This window comes from Balaenoptera acutorostrata, chromosome 20 (genome assembly GCF_949987535.1).
Source record: "Balaenoptera acutorostrata chromosome 20, mBalAcu1.1, whole genome shotgun sequence".
Classification (NCBI taxonomy): domain Eukaryota; kingdom Metazoa; phylum Chordata; class Mammalia; order Artiodactyla; family Balaenopteridae; genus Balaenoptera; species Balaenoptera acutorostrata.
This window is the reverse complement of record NC_080083.1, coordinates 56,640,078-56,665,192: the sequence shown is the minus strand read 5'-3', so window position 1 is coordinate 56,665,192 and position 25,115 is coordinate 56,640,078. Positions and strand designations below refer to the sequence as shown.

Sequence of the window (25,115 nt, the reverse complement as noted above, 5' to 3'; positions counted from 1 at the left end):
GAGGTGGCAGGGGGACACTCAGCTGTTTCCCAGAACAGAGGCCATCCCTGGTAAAGAGAAGGCACTACACCGAGAGCTCTGCCCCAAAGCCCCCTTGCTATGGACCGTCTCAGTCCTTCTGAGCCTCAGTTTACTCATCTGTAAAGTGGGAGGGCCATCCCTGCTCTGGCTCAGATGAGGTCCGCCCATGAACATGGGTGGTCTCTGTGAACTAAATGCTTGCTTTTCCCAGGAGGAGTGTCGGCGGGAGATGTTGCCCTGGGTGCCCATCCCCCAGCCTCCGCAGGAGTCCTGCCTGGACCTCCTGGTAGACCAGCCCCACAGCCTCCTGAGTATCCTGGATGCCCAGACATGGCTGTCCCAGGTAAGCCCCCAGTGTCGGGGACAAGGAGTGGGGGCCCTGGTGGCCAGGCCAGAGCCAGCAGGAACTCCCAGGGGAGCAATAAAGTGCTGAGGTCCTGGGACCCTGCCCACAGGCCCTCAGCACAGCTTGGGAAGGCAGCGGCCAAACTGGGTTCAAATCCTGTCTCTGGGTGATCCTGAATGAGATTCCCGACTTCTCCAAGAGTCCTCGCTGCAGAAGGGGGACAGTTGTGCCTGAGGGGCAGGGTTGTGGGGGCTGTGCTGGCCCCATGAGGGGCTTGTGAGGGTTTCCCCAAGTATTTGTTGTTATAAGTTCCTTAGCACTTTAATCTCTTACCGGATGGGTTTTTTTTTTTTTTTTTTTTAATTTTTATTTATTTATTTATTTATTTATGGCTGTGTTGGGTCTTCGCCTCTGTGCGAGGGCTTTCTCCAGTTGTGGCAAGCGGGGGCCACTCTTCATCGCGGTGCGCGGGCCTCCCACCATCGCGGCCCCTCCTGTTGCGGAGCACAGGCTCCAGACGCGCAGGCTCAGTAATTGTGGCTCACGGGCCTAGTTGCTCCGCGGCACGTGGGATCTTCTCAGACCAGGGCTCGAACCCGTGTCCTCCGCCTTGGCAGGCAGACTCTCAACCACTGCGCCACCAGGGAAGCCCCGGATGGGTTTTTAAAAGTATCTTTGAAAGACTTGTTCAGAAACACATGTAACTGTGAGACCAGACTCCCAGGAGTGATTGCTAAATCTGCCTTAAAGTTCCCCCAGCCCCATTTCTTTTAAATGATTTCATCAAGGATCCTCTAAGCCGCCAAATCTTATTGACTGAGGTATACAAGGCTACTGTGTTTTTTTCTCAAATGCGAACCAGTTGTTCAAAATAGTCCCTGGGACAGAAGCTGTGCCCTTTATAAGGACCCAGATATGGAGTGACTCTTCCTGAAAAAGAAGTTAGGGGGCCAAAACCAAAGCTCACCTTCTGTTCAGTGCCTGTGGTTTTGGGGGGCAGGGGAGAGAAGCACAGTCCCAGCAGGGGAATGGCACCTGCAAAGGCCTGAGAAGCTCTTCTTCTTATCAGGCCACGGACCACACCTTTCTGCAGAAGTGCCACTACCACCACGGCGACCACCCACGCTACACCAAGCCCCAGCTGCCCCTTCCCATCTTCACCGTGCGGCATTACGCTGGGACCGTCACCTACCAGGTATCAGGGTGAATCAGTGAGGGCAATGTGACCCTGGGGAGTCACCTGACGGGTGAGAGGGGTAGGTGTGGGGAGGCCCCTTCCAAGGCTTGGCCATCTGTCCCCACCTGGGCCCTTGGCCTCACCTAGTGCATGACTTACTGAGTTCTGGGTGGGCATTATGGGGTGGGGAGGGTCAAGGCCTTGGGACCCTCCAGACCAAGAGGGGCAGAGTATATGCATGGGACCTGGCTCTGATAACCTCAGGCAGTCTACTTCTCCTTCTGAGCCTCCATTTCCTCATCTGTAAAATGGGAATGGGAGTCCATCCTATAGCATTGTCCTGAGGATTAATGCAATTACATGGAAATGGCGGGGCAGGTGCCTGGCAGATACTAGGTGCTTACTGAAGGGATTCTCCTCTCCCCTTTATGAGTTTCATGACTACTGCACACCTACCCAGGAGGAGAGCTGCTGAGGGGAGGGGGCCTGGTTTAAAGGCTAGGACCAGGTGACCTCAAAAAAAAAAAAAAAAACCACATCTAAAAGAAAAAAGGAAGAAACAGAAGGAGATTGACTAAAGAAAACTATAAAATTGTGTTGAAGGTCACAAAACAAGACTTAAAAATGGAGGGAAAAGCCACATTCCTATTGGGGAGCCCTATATTGTTTACTCTTTCCCAGTTAGTCTAGAAAAGTCATGTAATTCCAGACAATACTCCAATGGGGCTTTTATGAGAGAAGGAGAGGTGAATTTTAACAAAATTATTCTGAAGTATTATATGGAAAATAAATGCATGAGAATAGCTAATAAGATATAAAAAGCAAATGATTATGGAGGAATTTGCTCTATCAGATATTAAAACATATTTTAAAGCTCTAGTAATTGAAAGAGTATGGTATTGATAAGGAGCAGACCCATCAATGGGACAGAATTGAAAACCCGATAAACAGACCCAAAAGTGTAACAAAGAACTGGGTATGTGACAAAGGCAGCCTTTAAAAAAATGTGGTAAAATATACACAACGTAAAATTTCCCATTCTAACCATTTTTAAGTGTACATCTTCAGTGATTGTACCATTTTATAGTCCCACCAGCAATGTATGGGGGGGCTCCAGTTTTTCTACATCCTTGCAAATACTTGTTATTTTCCGTTTTTTAAAATTATAGTCATCCTCGTGGGTGTGAAGTGGTATCTCATTGTGGTTTTGATTTGCATTTCTCTAATGACTAACGATGTCAAGCATCTTTTCATGTGCTCCTTGGCCATTTGTGTATCTTCTTTGGAGAAATATCTATTCAAGTCCTTTGCCCATTTTTGAATTGAGTTGGTTTTGGGTTTATTTATTTATTTATTTATTTTTGGCTGCCTTGGGTCTTCGTTGCCACGCGCAGGCTTTCTCTAGTTGCAGTGAGCAGGGGCTACCCTTCGTTGCGGTGCGCGTCCTTCTCATTGCGGTGGCTTCTCTTGTTGCGGAGCACGGGCTCTAGGCACGCGGGCTTCAGTAGTTGTGGCATGTGGGCTCAGTAGTTGTGGTGCATGGGCTTAGTTGCTCTGCGGCATGTGGGATCTTCCTGGACCAGGGACCGAACCAGTGCCCCCTGCATTGGCAGGTGGATCCTTAACCACTGTGCCACCAGGGAAGTCCTGAATTGAGTTGTTTTATTTTTTTGTTGTTGTTAAGTTGTAGGAGTTCTTTACATAATCTGGATATTAAACCCGTATCTGGTATGTGATATCTTCTCCTATTTTGTGGGCTGTCTTTTCACCCTCTTAATACCGTATTTTGATACACAAAAGTTTTTCGTTTTAATGAAATCCAGTTTATCTGTTTTTTCTTTGTTGCCTGTGCTTTTAGTGTCATATTCAGGAAATCATTGCCAAGTCCAGTGTCATGAAGATTTCTCCCTCTGTTTTCTTCTAAGAGTTTTATAGTTTCAGGTCTTACATCTTGGTCTTTGATCCATTCATTTTGAGTTAATTTTGGTACGTGGTGTGAGATGAGTCCAACTTCAAAGGGGGCCTTTGTAAAACTTTTTTTTTATTGAAGTATAGTTGATTTACAGTGTTGTGTCAAAGGTGGCCTTATGGGCTTCCCTGGTGGCGCAGTGGTTGAGAATCTGCCTGCCAATGCAGGGGACACGGGTTCGAGCCCTGGTCCGGGAAGATCCCACATGCCGCGGAGCAACTAGGCCCGTGAGCCACAACTACTGAGCCTGCGCGTCTGGAGCCTGTGCTCTGCAACAAGAGAGGCCGCGATAGTGAGAGGCCTGCGCACCGTGATGAAGAGCGGCCCCCGCTCGCCACAACTAGAGAAAGCCCTCGCACAGAAACGAAGACCCAACACAGCCAAAAATAAATAAATAATTAAAAAAAAAAAAAAAAAAAAGGTGGCCTTATAACTCAGAGGGGAGAGGCTGGATTATTTTGCAAAGGGACTGGCTTCCACACCCAGCCTTCTCTCCTTGACTTCGCCTCCCCCCGCTCACATTATCTCTTGCAGGTTCACAAGTTTTTAAACAGAAACCAGGATCATCTTGACCCTGCTGTGGTGGAAATGCTTGCCCAGAGCCAGCTCCAGGTGCCCCTGCCGGCCCCCCTGTCCCCGCATTCTGCCCTCCCCACCCGGACAGCCTTGCCCAAGGAGCTGGCCTTCAAGCCCCTGGCACCTTGAACCTTCGGCCGGCCCACCCTGGCTCCCCGGGGGTCGGGGTGAGGGGCAGGCTGGACAGGCCCAGGTGAGCTGGCTTGGCCCCCTCTCACCCCACAGCTGGTGGGTAGCCTGTTCCAGGAAGCAGAGCCCGAGTCTGGGGAAGGACCAGGCAAACCCACGCTGGCCTCTCGCTTCCAGCATTCCCTGGGGGACCTCCTAGCCCGGCTGCGCAGGTGAGAATAGGGCCCCCCACACTCAACCCCAGGGAGTTTGAATGGAGGGGCCAGTCTGTGCTCAAGTGACCCCACTTTCCACCCACCAGGAGCCATGTCTATTTCATCCAGTGCCTCAACCCCAACCCGGGAAAGGTGAGTTCTCCCCGCACCTGGCGCCAGAGCCCTCCCACCCCTGCCCTGCCCCCGCCTCAGCCCTCCTCGGCCCTGCCCCAGCTTCCCCACAGCTCTGAGCCCCTCAGCTCAGCTCTCCTTGGCTCTGCCCCGTGGCCACAGCTTCCGGGCCTCTTTGATGTGGGTCACGTGGCAGAGCAACTGCGCCAGGCGGGCATCCTGGAGGCCGTGTGTACCCGCAGCGCCAACTTCCCCGTTCGCGTGCCCTTCCAGGCCTTCCTGGCCAGGTAGGAGCCCAGGATGCGGGCAGCCCGGGGCGCAGACACCTCAGGGCCAGGGCTCACTAGGAAGGCCCCCTGGAGTGGCTGGCGGACCTGGGGCTTTTTCGGGAGCGGGGGATGGACACACTTTCCCAGGGACCCTGGGCCTGACGTCCAACCCTCCCTCCTTCCATTCTCTCTGTCTCTCCTTCTCTCCCTCCATCTGTGTCTCCTTTCACTGTTGGTCACCCACACACCTCTCCACGCCTCTGTGCATTCACCCGCCCCTCCTCCTCTCAGCAAAACTCTCCTGGGTGCCTGGCACATAGTAGGTGCTTTCCAAATCATTGTTGAATGACTTATAGACCGAATAGACCCCGAGGGGTTCGGGGTTCAAATGAGTGTGGAGGGAGGTCCCCACCGTGCTTGTTCCAACCTCGGTTCTCTGTCCTTGGGGCAGGTTCCGGGCCCTGGGGACAGAGGGGCAGGAAGAGCTCTCTGACCGGGAAAGATGTGGTGCTATCCTGAACCAGGTGTTCGGGGCTGAGTCGCCCCTCTGTCACCTGGGAGCCACCCAGGTGGGTGGTGTGTATCTCTGTCACCTGGGAGCCACCCAGGGGGATGGTGTGTATCTCTGTCACCTGGGAGCCACCCAGGTGGGTGGTGTGTATCTCTGTCACCTGGGAGCCACCCAGGTGGGTGGTGTGTATGAGCAGGGAAGCAGGTATGGCTGGAAAGTGGGAGGAGCATCCTGGGACCAACTCATGATTTGGTGGTCCTTCTGGGTGGTGGGGAGATGGAGTGGGCCGGGTGTCCCGGGCACCCCAATTAGAATCAATCGTCTGGCAGAAGGGAGGAGGCTGAGGCCTCGGGAGAAGGGCAGGGTGGTCCCCAGCCACCTGGCCTGCCCCCAGCCCAAACCTCTGCCCCCAGGTGCTACTGCGGGAGCTGGGCTGGCAGCAGCTGGAGCGGCACCGGGCCCAGCAGCGCGCCCAGGCCCTGCTCACCCTGCACCGAGGCCTCTGCACCAGCCTCTCCCGTCAACGCCTTCGCCTCCTACCACGGATTCGCGTGGGTGGGCTCCAGGCCAGGTGTGCAGAGTGGGGCGAGACTGTAGGCCTCCTCACGGTGATGGGGCAGGGTCGGGGAGGCGTAGGGCCTCAAGGCTAGTCTGCCTGCTTCCCATCAGCACTGGACTCTCCTTGCTGACATCCCCACCATGCCGTCTCTGCTTGAATACCCCCAGCCACGAGAAGCTCATTATCTGCTAGGCCACTCAAACCTGCGGTCTTGACTCCTTGACTGTTCTTTTTTCTAGTCTCTTCTCCACTCTGCAGCAAGAATACTCTTTTAAAAGCGTGAATCAGGTTGTGTGAGGCCCTGCCTACCTCTCCAGCCTCGACGTAGGCCGGACTTTTACACTCCAGGCTCTTTGGGCTTCGTGGTCCTACGATGCTCCCCTCGCCCTTCTCACCTCCTTAGCTCCAGCCCCACTCACCCTTCACTGCCCGTCTTCACTCATCCATCCAACAGCTGTTGGTTGACCACCTTCTCCATCTACCCTGGGCCAGTTGCTGGCAACACAGGGAGGAAGGTCCCAGCATCTTCACACAGGCACAGAGACGGTGCCTTCCAGGCTCGCTGGGGAGTCAGATGCAGACAGTGAACCAGCTGCCAGTCGCCCCAAAGGGGATTGTTAAGGACTGAGAACAAAATGAAGGCAGTGCCGTGGACACCAGGGAAGCCTCGGAGAAGGGGGCACCCGTCACCACTATATGTTTCCAAAACGTGTTCATCACCAGCAGGAACTCTATACCCGTTCAGCAATGATGCCTCACTCTCCCTTCCCTCCAGCCCCTGGTAACCTCCAGTATACTTGCCGTTTCTGTGAATTTGCCTATTCTAGATATGCCGTCTAAGTTGACTCATACAAATTCCTTTTACATCTGGCTTACTGCACTAAGCGTAATGTTTTCAGGGTTCGTCCCTGTCGTAACATGTGTCAGAACTTCATGTCTTTTTTATGGCTGAAAATTGTTCCATTGTGTGGATGGACCGCATTTTGTTTATCCACTTATCTGTCAGTGGGCCTGTGGGTTGTTTCTACCTTTTGGCTTATTGTGAATAAGGCTGCTATGAACACAAGGGTACAAGTAACTGTTCAAGTTTCTGCTTTTGGTTCTTTTGGGTCTTTACCTGGGAGTGGAAATCCTGAGTTATATGGTAATTCTGTCTTTACCTTTTTGAGGAATTGCCAAACTGTTTTCCACAGTGGCTGCACCATTTTATATTCCTACCAGCAATGTGTGAAGGTTCCAATTTCTCTGCATCCTTGCCAATACTTGTTATTTTCTGCTTTTTAAATTATAGCCATCCTAGTGGGTGTGAGGTGGTATTTCATTGTGGTTTTGATTTGCATTTCTTTAATGACTAATGATGTTGAGCATCTTTTCACGTACTTCTTGGCCATTTGTGTATCTCTTTGGAGAAATGTCTATTCAAGTCCTCTGCCTGCTTTTTTTTTTTTTTCTTTTGTAATTTATTTATTTTTGGCTGTGTCGAGTCTTCGTTGCTGCACGCGGGCTTTCTCTAGTTGCAGTGAATGGGGGGCTGCTCTTTGTTGCGGTGCGTGGGCTTCTCTTTTGGCGGAGCACAGGCTCTAGGCGCATGGGCTTCAATAGTTGTGGCACACGGGCTCAGTAGTTGTGGCTCGCGGTCTCAGTAGTTGTGGCTTGTGGGCTCTAGAGCACAGGCTCAGTAGCTGTGGCGCACGGGCTTAGTTGCTCCACAGCATGTGGGATCTTCCCGGACCAGGGCTCAAACCCTTGTCCCCTGCGTTGGCAGGCGGATTCTTAACCACTGTGCCACCAGGGAAGTCCGCCTCTGCCTGCTTTTTATTTATTTATTTATTTTTTTAATTTATGACTGTTGGGTCTTCGTTTCTGTGCGAGGGCTTTCTCTAGTTGTGGCAAGCGGGGGCCACTCTTCATCGCGGTGCGCGGGCCTCTCACTATCGCGGCCTCTCTTGCTGCGGAGCACAGGCTCCAGACGCGCAGGCTCAGTAATTGTGGCTCACGGGCCCAGTTGCTCCGCGGCATGTGGGATCTTCCCAGACCAGGGCTCGAACCCGTGTCCCCTGCATTGGCAGGCGGATTCTCAACCACTGCGCCACCAGGGAAGCCCTCTGCCTGCTTTTTAATTGGGTTGTTTTTTTTCTCATTGAGTTGTAGGAGTTCTTTATATATTCTGGATATTAAACCCTTATCAAATATGTGATTTTCAAGTAGTCTCCCATTATGTGGGTTGTCTTCATTCTCTTTTTTAAATTAAAAAATTTTTTAAATTTTTTATTTATTTGATTTATTATTCATTTTTGGCTGCATTGGGTCTTCGTTGCTGCACATGGGCTTTCTCTAGTTGCGGCGAGTGGAGGCTACTCTTTGTTGTGGTGTGTGGGCTTCTCACTGCGATGGCTTGTTGTGTTGTGGAGCATGGGCTCTAGGTATGCAGGCTTCAGTGGTTGTGGCACATGGGCTCAGTAGTTGTGGCTCGCGGGCTCTAGAGCGTAGGCTCAGTAATTGTGGTGCACGGGCTTAGTTGCTCCGCGGCATGTGGGATCTTCCCGGACCAGGGCTTGAACCCTTGTCCCTTGCATTGGCAGGCTGATTCCCAACCACTGCGCCACCAGGGAAGCCCTCTTTTCATTCTTTTGATAGTGTCCTTTTATGTACAAAAGCTGTAGATTTATTTATTTTTTTTATTGAAGTATAGTGATTTACAATGTTTCAGGTGTACAGCAAAATGATTCAGTTACAAATATATACATACATATATATATTCTTTTTCAGATTCTTTTCCATTATAGGTAATTACAAGATATTAAATTAGTTCCCTGTGCTATACAGTAGATCCTTGTTGTTTATCTATGTCATGTCTAATAGTATATATAGATTTATTTTTAAATATTTATCATGCTCAGGGCTCCTTCATTGAGGAGTCTGGTCTTTCCTATATCTGGAAAATTCTCAAAGATATTGTCTCTTCCGGGATCTCCCATTAGACTTCCAGTGAATGTTATTTTTTCATTTTTTAGAAGTTCTGCTTCTTAAATAATAATATGCCAGACTTTATTCCAAACACACCTTTTAATTCATTTCATCTTATTGTGGGGCAAGCATTACAGTAGTTCTCATTTTATTTATTTATTTTTAAAATAAATTTATTTATTTTATTTATTTATTTTTGGCTGTGTTGGGTCTTCACTGCTGCGCGTGGGCTTTCTCTAGTTGCGGCGAGCGGGGGCTGCTTTTCGTTGCGGTGCACAGGCTTCTCACTGTGGTGGCTTCTCGTTGTGGAGCACGGGCTCCAGGCGCATGGGCTTCAATAGTTGCAGCACGTGGGCTTCAGTAGTTGTGGCTCACAGGCTCTAGAGCGCAGGCTCCTTAGTTGTGGCGCACGGGCTTGGTTGCTCCGCGGCATGTGGGATCTTCCCGGACCAGGGCTCGAACCCGTGTCCCCTGCATTGGCAGGCGGATTCTTAACCACTGCGCCACCAGAGAAGCCCTAGTTCTCATTTTAGAGATGATGAAAATAAAACACAGAGAGGTTAAGTAGGGAATTCCCTGGCGATCCAGTGGTTAGGACTCAGTGCTTTCACTGCCAGGGCCAGGTTTGATCCCTGGTCGGGGAACTCAGATTCCACATGCCATGCGGCATGGCCAAAAACAAAAGCAAAAAAAACCCAGAGAGGTAAAGTAACTTATCCAGGACCGCAGTGACTAAACAGTAGGGGAACGAGCCCGGGTGGTCGGCTCCAGGGTCCCAGATCTTAATCCCTTGGGCACAACAGCATCTCAGTTTACCTGCTGGTCTTTCAAAGTGTCGTGTCCTTTCCCTGTTGCTTCCCTTAGGCAGCTGGGGGCTTCCCTGGGGTCCGATTTTACATTCATGTCTTGGCTTGGAGGATTCAGGTATCGGGTGTGAGTTTGGACTCCTCACCGACCCCCTTCCCGGCCTCCAGGAAGTGGTACCTCCGGCGGCGGGCAGCTCTGGGGCAGCTGAACACCATCCTGCTGGCGGGCCGGCACCTGCTCTGGAGACAGCGGAGAGGGCAGGTGAAGCACATGGATGGGTCCTGCCCCGGGCAGCTCAGGGGAGAAGCCAGGCAGCCCTGCCGGCCACGTTGGCCAAATCCCGACGGTGTCCACCCTTCAAGCCCAGCCGCACAAGGACCGAGGGCTCGGAGACCATTGCTGGTGGAGCTCCTTCCGTTCCCCTCTGCCTGGCCAGGGTAGCCTGGGGCCTCCAGGAGGTTGTTGCCTTCCTTCATGCCTGCCCACTGCCAGGGCCTGACTCTCCCCTGCTGGCTGGGGGTGCCTCCCATCCCCTCCAGGCCTCCCTTGGACTGTTCCCCTCTTGCCCAGTGACTCCAATCTGAGGGCCATAAAGCAGCTCAAAGGTCAATGCCCACATACGGCCCCCTCTCTGGTCCCTCCCTGGCTGGACTTTGTCCCCTGGGACCATTCCTTCCCTTCTTCCCTCCTCTTCCCGGTGCCCTGGTAGACGGGCAGAGACAGCCACAGCGCTAAGGCTAGTGAGGGCTCTGGAGGGCTGGGGGAAGACAGCTGGCCCCCTGGGTCCGCACCTCTTCCTCCACTGGTGTGGGGTCCTCCTGGGAGGAGGAGAGGGCCGCTGAACTGCTGAGTGGGGGAGGGGCCTCTAGGGAGCTCCTGGTGACACCTCACGGGGGCATCATCTCCTCCTGCATCTCCCCCAGCAGCTTGGGCATCGGCGTAGCTGGCACAGAGTTGGGACCTCCAAGAAGGGGCCAAGCATGGTAGGTGGCCTGGAAGCTGGAGGGTGTCTGCTGGGTTGTGAGCCTGCTGGACCTGGCCTGGCTTGAGGGGGAGCGTGGGGTCCCAGGGGTGCCGAGGTGGGTCCTGTCCCTCAGGCCCATCCATCGTGCCCCCAAGAAGAGGCCTGGGGTGCCCTTGGTTTTCCTCTGAGGGCTCTGGGGGCTTTATTTGTTTGAGTGTCCAAGACTAGAATCCTTGGTCTTTGGAGGGGAAGCTTACAGCCCTGGGGGTGAGGAGGGCCCCTGGGTACCTATACCCCTTCCCTTAGTTCCTGGTCAATTGCTCCCCCCTGCTAGGAGCTGGGGTGCTTGGAGATCCCGGCTGAGCTGGCCGTCATGCTGAAGACAGCGGAAGGTGAGTCCTGATGGGCGTCGCTCTTGCCATGACCCCCTCCTGGGCGGAGGCTCTGTCCCTGTGGTCCCTCCCTCTGATGCTCTGGGTCCCCCCAGCTCACTGCCCGGCTCCCTCTGCACTGGAGCTGGGGGCTGAGGCTGAGAGGTGGAGGCGGCGCCAGAGCCAGGCGCCTTACCTGGGCGTTTCTGGGCTGCCGCCTATGTCATCCCAGGCCGTCAGCACACCCTGGCCGAGAGCATCACCGAGGTCATGCCCCCGGAAGTTCCCGCACGGCCCAGCCTGACCCTCCCACCCGACATCGACCAATTCCCCTTCTCCAGCTTCATCTCCATCGGCTTTCAGGTGGGCCCCCAGGCCTTAGCTGTACACGGCTGATGCCCACATCTCCCCAGACGTTAGCCCCCATCAGGCAGAAGCTGTGTCTGTCCTTCTGTCTCCAGTCCCCTCCTCCCTCTCCTGTTGCGGGGCTGTGGATGCAACTGCGTTGCTCGGAAAATCCGCTGAACCTAAACGTGTTGCTGGTTACTTATCTGCAGTGCAACACCTTGGTTACACCTGTGGCACTGCCCTGCCATTGAAGTTAAAGCATGTTGAATGACAAGGCAAAGTGTCCAGGCTACACTGTTGGCAACAAAAGCAGGATTCAAAACTGCACGTAGAGTATGATCCCAATTTTGTTAATTTTGAGGGTGGGGAGATGACGTGTGTACCTACACGTAGAAAGTAAGACTAGAAAGAAAGAGGCGAAAATGTTAACTGTGGTTATATCTGGCAGTGGAATGTTAATGGTGGTTTTTATTCTTCATCCTTTTAAGTGTTTTCTGAGTTTTCTGCATGCATGAGCTTTAGTTTTCTAATCAGAAGGAGTGATTGAGAGGTTTTTTTTTTTAATATTTATTTATTTATTTGGCTGCGCCGGGTCTTAGCTGCGGCACACGGGATCTTCGTTGCCTGTGCAGGATCTTTTTGCGGCATGCGGGACCTTTTTTAGTTGTGGCATGCGGGATCTAGTTCCCTGACCAGGGATCAAACCTGGGCCCCCTGCATTGGGAGCGTGGACTCTTAACTGCTGGACCACCAGGGAAGTCCTGAGATGTATTTTTCTTTTTTTTTTTTTAAATAAATTTATTTATTTTTGGCTGCGTTGGGTCTTCGTTGTGGCACGCGGGCTTTCTCTAGTTGCAGCAAGCGGGGGCTACTCTTCGTTGCGTTGTGCGGGCTTCTCATTGCGGTGGCTTCTCTTGTTGCGGAGCACGGGCTCCAGGCGCGCAGGCTTCAGTAGTTGCGGCTCGCGGGCTCTAGAGAGCACAGGCTCAGCAGTTGTGGTGCACGGGCCCAGCTGCTCTGCGGCATGTGGGATCTTCCCGGACCAGGGCTCGAACCCGTGTCTCCTACACTGGCAGGCGGATTCTTAACCGCTGCGCCACCAGCGAAGCCCCCCGAGATGTATTTTTAAGATGGTTTTCCTCACCGGCCCCTCTTCCTCTCGCAGGGCGCGTGCTCCCTTGGGGCTCCCCCGGGGCTGTGTCTGGCAGGTCAGCACACACCAGCCCCTGCTCAGGCGCCGTGTCGCCCTCCTTCCTTGCAGGAGCCATCCCTGCCCAGACCTGGGCAGCTGCTGACCAAACCCCTGACCCGACTGGACGGTGAGAACCCTCAGCATGCCCTGGATATCAACAAGGTGGTGAGTGACACACTGGGGAGGGGCAGGGTGGGCCCGTGCAAGGGGTGCTGGCCGGGCACCGGGAGCCCCGCACGTCCTGCCTCCCCTCTCTCTGTGTCTGCAGATGCTGCGGTTCCTGGGGGACGGGTCCCTGGAACCCTGGCAGGAGCAGACCATGGGCCAGTACCTGGTGCGGCAGGGGCAGCGCCGGCCGGGGCTGCGCAACGAACTCTTCAGCCAGCTCGTGGCCCAGCTCTGGCGCAACCCGGACGAGCAGCAGAGCCAGCGCGGCTGGGCCCTCCTGGCCGTCCTGCTCAGCGCCTTCCCCCCAGTGTCCACCCTGCAGAAGCCGCTGCTCAAGTAAGGGGCCCGGCAGGTGGGGGCCCCATGGGTGTGGCCAGCAGGCCACCCCCAGACCCACGCAGCCCTGTGCTGTGCCCGCAGATTTGTGTCCGGCCAGGCCCCCGGGGGCACGGCAGCACTGTGCCAGCACAAGCTGCTGGGAGCCCTGGAGCACACGCAGCGGGCCCCTGGGTCCGAGCGGGCCCACCCACCCACCCAGCTCGAGTGGACAGCCGGATGGAGGCGGGGCCGCATGGCGCTGGATGTCTTCACCTTCAACGGTGACGCCTGCCTCCTCTCGGGCCTCCCCAGGCCCACAGTGGAGCCTGCCCGGCACTCTCGCCCTCCCTCGACCCCCTTCCCGCCTCAGCCCTCCCGATGTGACCCTGACCTCCCTGCTCTCCTGCTTTCGGAACCACCACGGGGCAGTAGCCCCTTCCCGTCCGGGTGGACCCTGCTGTCCCTCACTCTTGCCCCTACCCCTCGTCCCTGCAGAGGAGTGCTACTCGGCCGAGGTGGAGTCCTGGACCACAGGGGAGCAGCTCGCCGGGTGGATTCTGCAGAGCAGGTGTGCGGGGCCTGGGACGGGCGAGTGTAGCCCACACTGGCCATTGTGCCATCCGCCTCCTGGTTCCCCTCACGCTCCCAGCCCGCTCTCCCGCCAAGTACCTCCTGCGGCTGCTCTCGCAGGCCCAAGGCCAAAGCCTGCTTTCCGGGGGCGGGATGGGGGCGAGGGGGCGGGGTAGGTGGGCAGGGTCCAGACAGTAGATTCAAGACGGAGAGCAAGTAGAGAGTATACCTGCTAGATCTGGTCCAGATTCTCATCAAGTTGAATGAATAAATGCATCAGAGCCAATGTAGAAGTAGAGGGCTGTGAGTTGCAGGTAAAGGAGAGCTGTCTGAGGGAAACTGGGTCCTTGGCCAGGTTCCTGTCCCCTTCCACAACCCCCTCCCCCCAGCCCACCCTCAGGTCCTTGTCCCTTCCGGATGGTCGTCCTCCTGGCTGACCACCCTCTGCTACGTGCCCTTGTCTCACCCAGAGGCCTGGATCTGCCCCCGCGTGGCTGGTCTGTGTCATTGCACTCTAAGGACTCCTGGCAGGACTTGGCTGGCTGCGACTTCGTGCTGGACCTGATCGGCCGGACCGAGGACCTGGGGGACCCGGCCGGTCCCCACAGCTACCCAATTGCCCCCCGTGGCTTGTAGGTGCCACCCACAGCACCTATGGCCTGCTCCTGTCCCTGTCCTGTCGTAGGTGACCCCCTCAGCCACCCTGTCATCCACGGGGGTTCACAGGTGCTGCCACAGGCCCAGCCCACCCGCCCCCAAGCCTCCGCCCACCGCGTGGGGATGACCTCCACAGCAGCTTCTACACCTTGCCTCAACCTGGGAACTCCCCGGCCAGGGCACCTCCTTAGCTGGGCCCACTATCTCCTGCAGAGCCGAGGACATCCCCCCGGCCCCTGGCATCCAGGCCCCCTCACTGCCCCCAGGTCCCCCTCCAGGTCCAGCCCTAACTCTGCCCAGCAGGGGTCGCACAGGTAAGGCTGGGAGTGGGCACACTGAGGTTGGCAGAGTGCTGGGAATGGGGGTGCCAGAAGCCCCACGCCCCAGGCAGGTGACAGTAACCCTCCACAGGTGAGTCCCAGACCTCAGGGAATCTGGATGGCTTCCTGGACCACCTCTTCTCCCCGTGCCTCAGTGTGAGTGTCCTGCACGCAGACCCCACCCCGCTGCTGCCCCTACGCCCCTGGGGCCTCTGCTGCCCCTCCCATCCCTCCTAGGGCTCTAGCTCTGACCTTGGGACCTGTGACTTTTGTCCCTGCAGGATCTGGAGCAAGGCAGGGCTCTGAGTGGCCGCATGAAGGGAGGGGGCGCCATGGGGCCCATGCAGCAAGGCAGCTACCCTGTGGGTGAGTGCGGGGCTGAGTACCCATCCAGAGCCTCCCTGCCCAGCAACACAGGCAAGCATGGCCTGGGATCCCCACGCAGCTGCAATCGGAGCTCCGGCCAGCACCCTGGTGGCCCATACTCTTCTCTTCGCCTGGGGCTAAAGGGAGGCCGTTTGTGGGCCCAGGTAGGGACCGACCTGGGGGTGGGGCCCTGTTCCCTCAGTGTACTCAGGGATGATGCAGATGCCTGGATACCAGCCAGCCATGATGCCTGCACCCATGCCCATGATGCCAGCAATGGGGGCGGTCCCCGCCATGCCAGGTAAGGCTGGACTATAGCCACTGGGTCCCTTCTCAGGTAGGGACTGGAGGAGGGAGGGTGTTGCCTGGGGCCTAGAGGGCACAGTGGGCAGAGGGCTGGGAGCTCAGCCATGGCGCTCGTCCGCCCTGACTGCCTGCCATTCTCGCAGCCGTGGTGGTGCCACCGCAGCCACAGCCACAGCCGCAGCCACAGCCCCTGCTTCCCAGCGTGGACGCGAGGCAGCTGGCAGTCCAGCAGCAGAACTTCATCAACCAGCAGGCGCTGATCCTGGTGAGGACGGGCAGGGCCCATGGATTGCCTAGTGGGTACAGATCTGTGGGGCGAGGCTAGGCCAGCTCTTACCTAGCACACCACCCTTCCCCCGTCAGGCCCAGCAGATGACCACCCAGGCCATGGCCTTGTCCCTGGAGCAACAGGCCAAGCAGCGCCAGAGCCAGCCCCTGGAGCATCATGCCCAGGCCCAGGCCCCTGGAGCTGCCTCCCTGACTCCACCCCCAGCCGTCACCCCCAAGCCCAAGAAGACACCCACCCCCGAGAAGGAGCCAGAGCGTGACCTGGAACTGGTAGGTGCCTGCCTGAGGGTGAGGAGCCGAGGCCAGGCAGGTGGCAGGGCCGGGGTGGGGCAGCAGGCTCCAAGGCCACAGAAGTGGGAGACACGGGGTGGGGGCGGGGCGCAGGAAGATGCAGAAAAGATGCCGCCAGGCCCCAGCCCCACGGATCCAAGTGGGTTTGCTCTGCGAGTGGCAGCTTGTCCGGCAGGGCTGCTCCTTCTCTTTCCCTTCCTGCCACAGGAGACCTCACAGGAGGCTGAAGTCAGGCCCCGGCACCCCAAGAGCTTCCGGCAGAAACGGGACTATTTCCAGAACTTGGGTGAGGGCCCTTGGGGTGGCAATCCCACACAGAAACTCAGCCACCGCCCCAGCCTGGCCAGGGGACGGTGGGGTGCACTCTATTCCTCTAGGTCAGTGTGGCCTGTCCAGGAGCCCAGATGGGTGGGCCAGGTGGAGAGTAATAGAGAGGGCCATCTGGGGCATTTACAGGGCAGCCGCAGATCAAGGTGAAGACGATGAGGCCTCCGGCCAAGGTGAAGATGCCCCAGGGGGAGGAGCAGGAGGAGGAGCCGGAAGAAGAGGAACAGAGAGCAGGTGGCGGGGAGAGGGGGGAGGGCCAGGCTTTGTGGCTCGGCACAGGGTCTCACATCTTTCCTCTCTTTCTGGTCAGTGCCGTCACCTCCTCCTCCCCCGGTAGTGAAGAAGCCACTGACACGAGATGGGGCCAAAGCTACACAGGAGGCTGAGGCTGAGCCAGCCACAGAGGCGGGGCCTGGCGGTGGTCGCCAGCCGGCCGAGGGCAGAGCCATGGTGCGTAGCTCGGACCCTGAGCCCCGGAAGGCAGAGCCCAGCAGGGAGATCCGCAACATCATCCGCATATACCAGAGCCGCCCAGGCCCCATGCCCGTGCCTGTGCAGCCACCCAGGTGCACCCCGGCGGCGGTGGGGAGGGGGAGGGCGGCCAGGGCTGCCCGCTCCCCGGAGTCACCTTGTGGACTCCTGACCTCCTCCTCCTCCTCTCAGGAAGCCCCCCCAAATCTTCCTGAAGAAAAACAACCCTAAGGATGAGGCCCTGGCTAAGCTGGGGATCCGTGGTGCCTCCTCGCTGCCCTCGGTGAGGCCCCGTCCTGTCCAGAGCGTGCCGCTCCGCTCGAGTCCTCCTGAGGCTCCCGGGGTAAACGCAGCCTGGGTGTATTCTCTGTGCCTCCCCAGGCGCTGTCCCCCAGCCCAGGGAAGGGCCCCCCGCCAGCTGTGGCCCCTCGACCCAAGGGCCAGCCATGGCTTGTGCCCTCCAAATCCATCAAGGAGAAGCAGGGGCCCCTTCAAGAGCTGTTTGGCCAGAAGCCACCCGCTGCCCAGAGACCCCCGCCTCCGCCAGCGCCTCCGCTGCCTCCATCCTGGGACCCAGCGACCCCTCCAGCTGAGCCGCACGGTAAGAAACCCCACATCCCCGGGAGGTGGGCTTTGTGGGGGGCGGGGGCAGGATTCCCAAGGGCCTCTCAGCGCTCATGGCCAAGGTGAGCTGCTCGCGCTTCCGGACTTTGGAGCCGTGGGTGAGGAGCCCCAGCTTCCGCGTTCCTGCGGGGGGCAGGGCCCGGGTACCCCTGGGGCCTGTCTGGCATGGAGGGACCGTCACAGGGCGTGGGCCTCGTCAGGAATTTAGTGACCCTGCTGACGTGGTCAGGGAGGGCCCACGCACGGCAGGGACAGCAGGGAACATTGGAGGCTGGAGACGGAGGCCAGAGATGGGGCGGAGCGGGGGGAGGGAGGCGGCGGAGGTGGACTGAGCTGGGCCACGTGGGGCCCTAGTGGCCCGAGGGTCTTCTCTCCCCGTGCCCGCATCATTCCGGCTTGGGCAGCTCCTCGCCTGATGCCCTTCGGCCCCTCCATCCGCCAGGCTTTGCGGAGCTCATGGGGGACCAGGGGATCTCCACCCAGCTGCTTGTGCCCTCGGGCAGCGTGTGCTTCTCCTACGCCAGCGCCCCCTGGAGGTTGTTCCTGCGCAAGGAGGTGGGCACGAGGGTGGGCCGCAGCCTGGCCTCTCTGGGTGGGGGACGGGGCGCTGGCTGTAGGGACGCCAGCCTGGGGCCCCAGCATCTCCTCTCCACACACAGACATTGGGGGCTGCTTCCCCAGCCCCACCTCCTCCGGCCCAGGAGGCAGAGGTGGGGCGGGAGGGGGGCTGGCGGGGGCACCGTCCCTGCCCACTCTCACTCGCTCCTGCCCTCGTCCAGGTGTTCTACCCCCGGGAGAACTTCAGCCACCCCTACTGCCTCAGGCTCCTCTGTGAGCAGGTGAGAGCCCAGCCCACCTGGGACGTGTACAGACAGACCGCCCCCACCCCAGGCACGAGAACAGCCCCACTTGCGGGGCGCTGGTGTGTTTCAAGCCCTGCCTTCGTTTATTTAATCCTCACAACATCCCTCAGAACAAGGACCATTTTTGACTTATGACGAGGATTAAAAATAAAGCGTATACAGCACCCAACACAGGCCTGGCACACAGCAGGTGCTCGCTCGAGCTTGTCCCTTTGCCACCTCTAGATGCTCCCGGATGCTTGCGTCTGTTCTCCCCAGTTCTACAGTAGCTTCCCCCCCTCCCCCAACTCCTGTTCCTTCAGGGAAGCTTATCTCAGCTGACAGCAGCAGCCGGACTAGGGCCAGCAGCTTGGGGGAGGCAGGTGGGAGCTCCGGGTGGACGTGGCCCTGGGCTTGGAAGGCCAGGCATCCCTCCCTGCTCTACCCACGTGCCTATGGGGCTCTCCAGCTTTTCCTCCACGTGTGGCTGCTTCTGGGGTGGGCTGTGGCCTCAGGACCTGGTGGTGACTGCCTGGCTTTGCCCCCAGATCCTGAGGGACACCTTTGCGGAGTCCTGCATCCGGATCTCCCAGGACGAGAGGCACAGGATGAAAGACCTGCTGCGTAGGGTCCAGGGACCCTGGAGTCAGGGAGCCGGAGCGCTGGGGGTTGGGCCTGCCCAGAGGGAGGGAGTAGGCTCTGGGGTCCCCGCTGTGAGGGAGCCTGAGGACGGCCTGGGGCCATTTCTGCCCAACAGGAGACCTGGAGGTGGGCCTGGACTCCCTGGACACAGCTGAGGACAGTGTCAAGAAGCGCATCGTGGTGGCCGCCAGGGACAACTGGGCCAATTACTTCTCCCGCATCTTCCCCGTCTCGGTCAGTGAGGCTGGGGGTGGCAGCGCCCAAGGCTGGAGGCCAGCTTGGCCTTCTGCAGCAGGATGAGAGCTGGGGGTGGGCTGGGCCCCAGTGGAACCGACGGAGAGCAGCACTGGCCTGAGCAGCCCCAGGGTGTCTTGGACGGTGGCGGGGGGCCCAGAGCCTGTCCATGAGCCAGCCACCTTCCGGGCAGGGCGAGGGTGGCAGCGACGTGCAGCTGCTGGCTGTGTCCCACCGGGGGCTGAGACTGCTCAAGGTGACCCGAGGCCCCAGCTTCCACCCCGACCAGCCGCAGCTGAAGACTCTCTGCTCGTACAGGTGAGCCTGGGCTGGGGTGTGGGGTGGGCTGGCGAGACGGCCCCCAGCTCACGCCCCACCCTCTGCACAGCTTTGCTGAGGTGCTGGGCGTAGAATGCCTGGCTGGCTCCAGCCTGGAGCTGTCACTGACGAGTGAACAGCTGGTGCTGCACACAGGCCGGGCGGGAGCCATCAAGGCCATGGTTGAGCTGCTCCTGAGCGAGCTCAAGAAGGCAAGTGCGGGCCGGCGGGGGGCCGGCGGGGAGCCGGGCGGGGGGCCTCCAGCACCGCTGCGTCGTACCCCGTCTGGTTTGCCTGGTCTCGGGGCCGTCAGCCAAGCTCCTTCAAGCTGCCTGGGGCGGGGCTGGAACTTGGGGGCGCTTGGTGGAGAGTGACGCCAACGGGGGAGCAGGTGGGACGGGCAGGACGGAGTCATAAGCAGGCTGGCCGCTCACCCGCCCGCCTGCAGGACTCCGGCTACGTCATTGCCCTGCGGAGCTACCTCACTGACGACCACAGCCTCCTCAGCTTCCAACGGGGGGACCTCATCAAGCTGCTGCCGGTGGCCACTCTGGAGCCAGGTATCCCCGGGGCAAGCAGGGCGGCTGGCACCCGGCGGGCAGACGCGGCGGAGCCTCCAGGGGCAGAGGGGCCAGCAAGGTGAGGCACCATCCTTGGATGTTTCCCCCAGGCTGGCAGTTTGGCTCCACCGGGGGCCGTTCCGGACTCTTTCCTGCTGACATAGTGCAGCCGGCTGCTGCTCCAGACTCTTCCTTCTCGATGCAGCAGAGGAACAGCCGGCGCAAGAGTCAGCTGCAGCACAGAGAGCGGGATAAGGCGTCGGAGGTGAGGAAGACGGGAGAGGCCGAGGCGAGGCCTAACTAGGAGTCGAGGAAAGAAAGGGCTCGACTGCCCCAGAGCGGCGGAGGACCACCCCACGCCTGGTGGGCAGCGCTTGGTCTGATGCCGCCTCTCTGCCCGCTCCCGATTTCTTGTCCTGTCTCCCCAGCAGGGCTGTGAGCTCCCTGCAGGCAGGGGCTGGGCTGTCTGCCTCTTGTGTGGCCCTCGTGGTAGCTAGTTCGGCGCCACCTGGAAGACGCTCAATAAACAGCTCTTGACTTTCCTGGCTTCTGGTGGTGTGCTCACTGCAGCTGCTCTGCCTGCTTCTCTCGGGTTGGGCTGGGGTGGGGGCTGGGGCAGGGCCGCCGGACAGGCCAGGGGACTCTCGGGTGGCACTAGGTCTCCCGTGCTCCTAAGTTCCCCACCCACTCCTGGAGCCAGGCACACAGTGACAACTTGGCCACCAGCCTGTCCCCGTCTGTGGCCTGCGTCACCCTGCCCACAGACTCCGACTACACCATGCAGGAATTTGCCCTGCGCTACTTCCGGAAGCCCCAGACCCTGTGAGTGCCCTGGGCCCGCCCCATGCCTGCCCATCCTCGGTGTCCCTGAAGTGGGACACTGCCTGCTCAGAGCCACCGGGCCAGGGCTCTTAGCACCCTCCCTACCCAGCCTGGGATGGGGGTGGGAGGGCTGAGCAAGCAGGGCTGTCCTCCCCTCCGCCCCCTCAGGCTGGGCCAGACAGGTGAAGCTGCTGAGAGGAAGGCCATGGCCAGCCTGGTGCAGTACAGCAAGGTAAGGGGGACGGTGGGGAGGAGCCGGGACAGCAGACCTGCCCTCTGGCCCCCATGGCCCCAGACCCACAGCCAGCCTCTTTGGCCGCAGGCTCCCATCCAGACATCGCTCATCAGCGTCAGTGGCGAGGACGTGAACAGGCAGGCTGTGGGAAGCTTCCAGGGTAAGTAGCCACAGTGTCCCGGGTCGCCATGTCTGCAGTGCCTGGGACCCAGGCACCTGGTCGCCTTCTCTCCTTGAGTTTGCCGACTCGGGGAAGCTCAGTGGTGGCTCCTATACCACATGGCCCTCACCCACTTCTACTCATGCCCAAGGGGCTGTGGGCTGTGTGGAGTCTGGGCTGGAAGGCAGCGGTGGGTCCGGCTTGCTATGCGCTTGGTGTAGCCCTGGGTGGCCACAGAATCTCTCTGAACCCTGTCTCATCGGTACAGCTGAGACTGCCGCTCTGCCTGGCTTACACGCATTCTGAGAGCAAGGCATGAGATGGCCCTGCATAGCGACAGCATGAGCCAGGGCCAGGCCCCCAGCCCAGCTCACCGTGCTTTTCATCCTGCCCGCAGCTCTGATGCAGTTTATGGGGGACCAGTCCAAGCCCCGGGGCAAGAACGACCTGGATCTCCTCTACGGGCTGCTGAAGGTAGGAAAGTGAGCTGCAAGTGGTGGGGAGTCAGTGAGCCCTGAGGGCCCCTTCCTGTCCTCCTGCCTGGGCCTCCCTGGGACCCCCTGTCCCTTGGTCACTATACGTTCAAAGCATCCAAAATTAGTTATCGAGCACCTACATGCTGGGGGCAGGGCAGTGAACCAAGCAGGCCAAGTCCCTGCAGAGCTTACAACCTGGTTAGAGGAGACACTCAGTAAACCCTAATGCAACGTGTCCAGGGCAAAGAGTGCCGTGGAGAGTGATAAAGCAGGGGAGGGGCTGCTACAGTGCAGAAGGCTTGGTGACAAGGTGACCCTGGAGCAGAGACCTGAAGGAGGCCGGGGAGTGAGGCACACACGCATTGGGGCACGCATGCAGGCGGTGGGGGGGGTGGGGGCAGTGGGCCTTGGCCCCAGCAGGGCCAGTATGGCTGGAGCCCAGTGAGTGAGGGGGAGAGTGGAAGGGGAGGACCGGGAGGGACAGTGGGTCCGGGCCACGGTAGGCCTTGTAGTCCACTGTCAGGACTTGGATTTTTCGAGATCTGGGAAAACACTGGAGGGTTCTGAAGAGAGATGTGGCTTACGTTTCGTGGGGTCGCTCTGGCGGTTGTTTGCGATTCTGGGAGTTTAAGGGCCAGGAGAGGGTTCCTGCCACGATCCCAGGTGAGACCTGGCTGGCCCAGGCCCAGAGGTAGCAGCAGAGGGGAGAAGAAAGACTCCGAGCAGCAGGGTTTGCTATGAGGTGCACGTGGGGTGTGAGAGCGAGGGCCCGAGGAGGACACGGAGGCCGAGGCCAGAGCAATGCTGGTCTCCACAAGGGAGCCTGAGCGAGGAGTGGGGCCGGCCTGGTGGAGGAGTGTTTAGGATGCGTGAAGTCTGAAGTCCCAGTCTTCCAAGTGGAGGGTCTGGGCTTCATGGGAGAAGTCTGGGCTGGAGGCAGGCACCGGGAGTCATCAGCAGACAAGAGGCCCAAGGGCACCGCAGCCCTTAGAGGTCAAGGAGATGAGGGGGTCAGGCAGAGATGACTAAGAGAGAGGGACGAGAGAAAGAGGACAGGGCCGAGCACGGCCTGGAAGCGGGTAAAGACGGCGACTTAGTCGAGTGGCCAGTTGTGCAGATGCTATTAATCCGAGTGAGAGGGAGACCAAGAGATGACGGTGGGCTGTCACCCTGACCTGGCCCCCCGCCCACGGCCACTGGCAGGACTTCTCTGACTTCAGATCCCACGCCATCCCTCACTCCACCACACCACACTGCACTGCAGCTCTGCCCCCGACCTGCTACCCCCTGCCCTTCCTGTCCCCACAGCTGTGCCAGGAGAAGGAGAACCTCAGGGATGAGATTTACTGCCAGGCCATCAAGCAGATCACAGGACACCCCCGGCCGTGAGTGTGGGGGACGGGCGGGGGTCGGTGGCGGGCCTCTCAGGGGCAGCCCGAAGTGCTGCTGCCCGGCCGGCCCAAAGCCCAGGCTCTCTGCCCTGCAGGGGACCCTGCGCTCGAGGCTGGACTTTCCTCAGCCTCCTCACAGGCTACTTTCCCCCGTCAACCTCGCTGATGCCCTACGTGACCAAGTTTCTGCAGCATTCGGCCCTCAGCCAAGGTGCCGGTGGGAGGGGCTTCCAGGCTGGGGTCTCGGCTGCTTGGGGAGGGGTTTGGAGATGCTCATGACCCCAGCCTGGCTCCTCTCTGCAGAGCTGGCCCGAAGGTGCCAGGAGCACCTCCAGCGCACAGTCAAGTACGGGGGGCGCCGGCGGCTGCCCTCCCCTGGCGAGATGCAGGCTTTCCTGGTATTGGGGGTGCAGGCGGCTGGGTGTTCTGGGACTCCCTCTCGGTGGGGGGAGCTGGGGCCTCTGCCCACTGGGGGACTGACCCCGCACCTGCTTTGGCAGAAAGGACAAGTGGCCCACCTGCTCCTAATTCACCTGCCCGGGGGTGTGGAGTACAAGGCCAACATCCACACTTTCACGGTGAGCACGGGGACACAGGGGAGGGGCTGGGGAGACCCAGGGAAGCCGTGGGCATCAGTTCTGGGGACACCCCTCCCCTCCCGCAGCCTCCTTCCCTCCCCAGCACCCCCGTCACGGCCCTGTCCCCATGTCCAGGTGGCAGCAGAAGTGCTGGAGGAGATGTGTGGGCAGATGGGCATCACGGACCCCCATGAAGTGCAAGAATTTGCCCTCTTCCTCATCAAAGGGGAAGGTAGGCCACCTGGCCTGGGGAGGAAGCGTGGCCCGGCTGGATTCAGGGACGTGGCCTTGCCTGCCAAGTCCGCTCTTTGGCCACGGGGGAGGCAGGGGAGGCTGGGGCTGGCAGGGCTGTGGGCGGGGCTGGCCCCGGGCGGCAGGGCAGGCTGTGGACGCAGGCTCCCCGCGCAGGCCAGCTGGTGCGGCCCCTGTGGCCCCGGGAGTACCTCAACAGCGAGGTGGTGGGTCCGGACGTGAGCCTGCACAGCCGGCGGCTCGGCTGGGAGACCCCGCTGCACTTCGATAATCCCACCTACGTCAGCACCCACTACGGCCAGGTCAGCCCCACTCGGCCCTGTGCTGCCACGCCGCTGGCGGCTGTAGCCTCGGCTGCAGCTTGAGGGAGAGTCCCTCCCGGGGTGGGGGGAGGGCTCGAGCCCAGGAGCCACCCACTAGGTGGGGCTTCGGGGCACAGCTGCCCCCTCACTGCTCCCCCCTCAGGTGCTGTGGGACTACCTGCAGGGGAAGCTGTTGGTCAGCGCCCAGGAAGACGCCCGACTCGCCAGGCTGGCTGCCTTGCAGCACCTCAGCAGGAACCACGAGGCGCCCCCCTCAGAGTGAGTGTGAACGCAGCCCTCACGCCTCCTGTCACCCCACCACCCCTACGCCCTCCTCCAAGGTCAAGGCTACTTGTGCCCTTTGTGGCCCTAACCAAATGGGGGCTGGGTACACCTGCCCACCCCCCCACGCTCAAGGGCAGAGCCCACGCCTCGTTCATGTGTCTGGATCCCCGGTCTCACCCATGGTAGCCACTGGTTCATCTACTTAGCACCTGCTGTATGCCCAGCTTTGACTGACCAGGCTGTGTCCTAGGCAAGGCCTACTGGCTTACTTGCCGAAGCAGCTGCAATGGCAGATGAACGTGGCCGCTGTGAAGAGGCTGATGGGCCAGGAGCTGAGGCAGTTGCAAGGATGCAGCTCTCAGGAAGCGCAGATCAGCTTCATCGGTGGGTCTGGGGCTCGGGGGCAGCTGGGGCAGAGGCGGGAGCCCCAGCAAGGAAGGGGGGGTGAGGGTGGAGGGGCTGAGGAAGCTCTCCACCTGCCCCGCCCTCTCCTCTGTCCTGGGGGCAAAGTCCGGCAGGTCCCGGAGCCCCAGCGGTCAGAACTCCTGCTCTACCCCTCCATCTGCAGAGGCCGTGAGTGAGCTGCCCCTCTTCGGCTACACTGTCTACATGGTGCTGAGAGCTAGCAAGCCGGCCCTGCCCAGCCCCAGCCTCCTGGGGCTGAACCGCCAGCACCTCATCCTCATGGACCCCAGCTCTCAGGTGGGCCAGGCTCCTGGCCCAAGTGCTGGCCTGGGCACCCTCGGGCCACTCGTCTCCCACCACCCACACTGACCCCTC

General features: G+C 59.3%; 1 protein-coding gene across 1 annotated transcript in view; it reads left to right on the top strand.

Annotated features, from left to right (window-relative positions):
• Nucleotides 1-25,115, top strand: part of MYO15B (myosin XVB) — a 33,018-nt gene that overhangs the window by 7,080 nt on the left and 823 nt on the right. Inside the window, 49 exon segments of the mRNA XM_057535197.1 lie at nucleotides 233-364; nucleotides 1,437-1,562; nucleotides 4,048-4,125; nucleotides 4,315-4,430; nucleotides 4,520-4,565; nucleotides 4,707-4,831; nucleotides 5,265-5,382; nucleotides 5,738-5,895; nucleotides 9,825-9,918; nucleotides 10,581-10,640; nucleotides 10,956-11,013; nucleotides 11,225-11,355; nucleotides 12,602-12,697; nucleotides 12,801-13,036; nucleotides 13,121-13,299; nucleotides 13,514-13,586; nucleotides 14,059-14,220; nucleotides 14,459-14,559; nucleotides 14,657-14,727; nucleotides 14,847-14,931; nucleotides 15,134-15,232; nucleotides 15,381-15,502; nucleotides 15,601-15,813; nucleotides 16,024-16,102; nucleotides 16,273-16,377; nucleotides 16,454-16,709; nucleotides 16,807-16,897; nucleotides 16,996-17,215; nucleotides 17,681-17,793; nucleotides 18,018-18,077; nucleotides 18,629-18,704; nucleotides 18,838-18,956; nucleotides 19,150-19,274; nucleotides 19,345-19,486; nucleotides 19,723-19,834; nucleotides 19,945-20,099; nucleotides 20,511-20,656; nucleotides 20,825-20,888; nucleotides 20,979-21,051; nucleotides 21,449-21,525; nucleotides 22,836-22,912; nucleotides 23,014-23,129; nucleotides 23,222-23,316; nucleotides 23,419-23,496; nucleotides 23,632-23,728; nucleotides 23,905-24,050; nucleotides 24,214-24,329; nucleotides 24,586-24,719; nucleotides 24,904-25,037. Coding sequence (XP_057391180.1) covers nucleotides 233-364; nucleotides 1,437-1,562; nucleotides 4,048-4,125; nucleotides 4,315-4,430; nucleotides 4,520-4,565; nucleotides 4,707-4,831; nucleotides 5,265-5,382; nucleotides 5,738-5,895; nucleotides 9,825-9,918; nucleotides 10,581-10,640; nucleotides 10,956-11,013; nucleotides 11,225-11,355; nucleotides 12,602-12,697; nucleotides 12,801-13,036; nucleotides 13,121-13,299; nucleotides 13,514-13,586; nucleotides 14,059-14,220; nucleotides 14,459-14,559; nucleotides 14,657-14,727; nucleotides 14,847-14,931; nucleotides 15,134-15,232; nucleotides 15,381-15,502; nucleotides 15,601-15,813; nucleotides 16,024-16,102; nucleotides 16,273-16,377; nucleotides 16,454-16,709; nucleotides 16,807-16,897; nucleotides 16,996-17,215; nucleotides 17,681-17,793; nucleotides 18,018-18,077; nucleotides 18,629-18,704; nucleotides 18,838-18,956; nucleotides 19,150-19,274; nucleotides 19,345-19,486; nucleotides 19,723-19,834; nucleotides 19,945-20,099; nucleotides 20,511-20,656; nucleotides 20,825-20,888; nucleotides 20,979-21,051; nucleotides 21,449-21,525; nucleotides 22,836-22,912; nucleotides 23,014-23,129; nucleotides 23,222-23,316; nucleotides 23,419-23,496; nucleotides 23,632-23,728; nucleotides 23,905-24,050; nucleotides 24,214-24,329; nucleotides 24,586-24,719; nucleotides 24,904-25,037 — 5,685 coding nt within the window.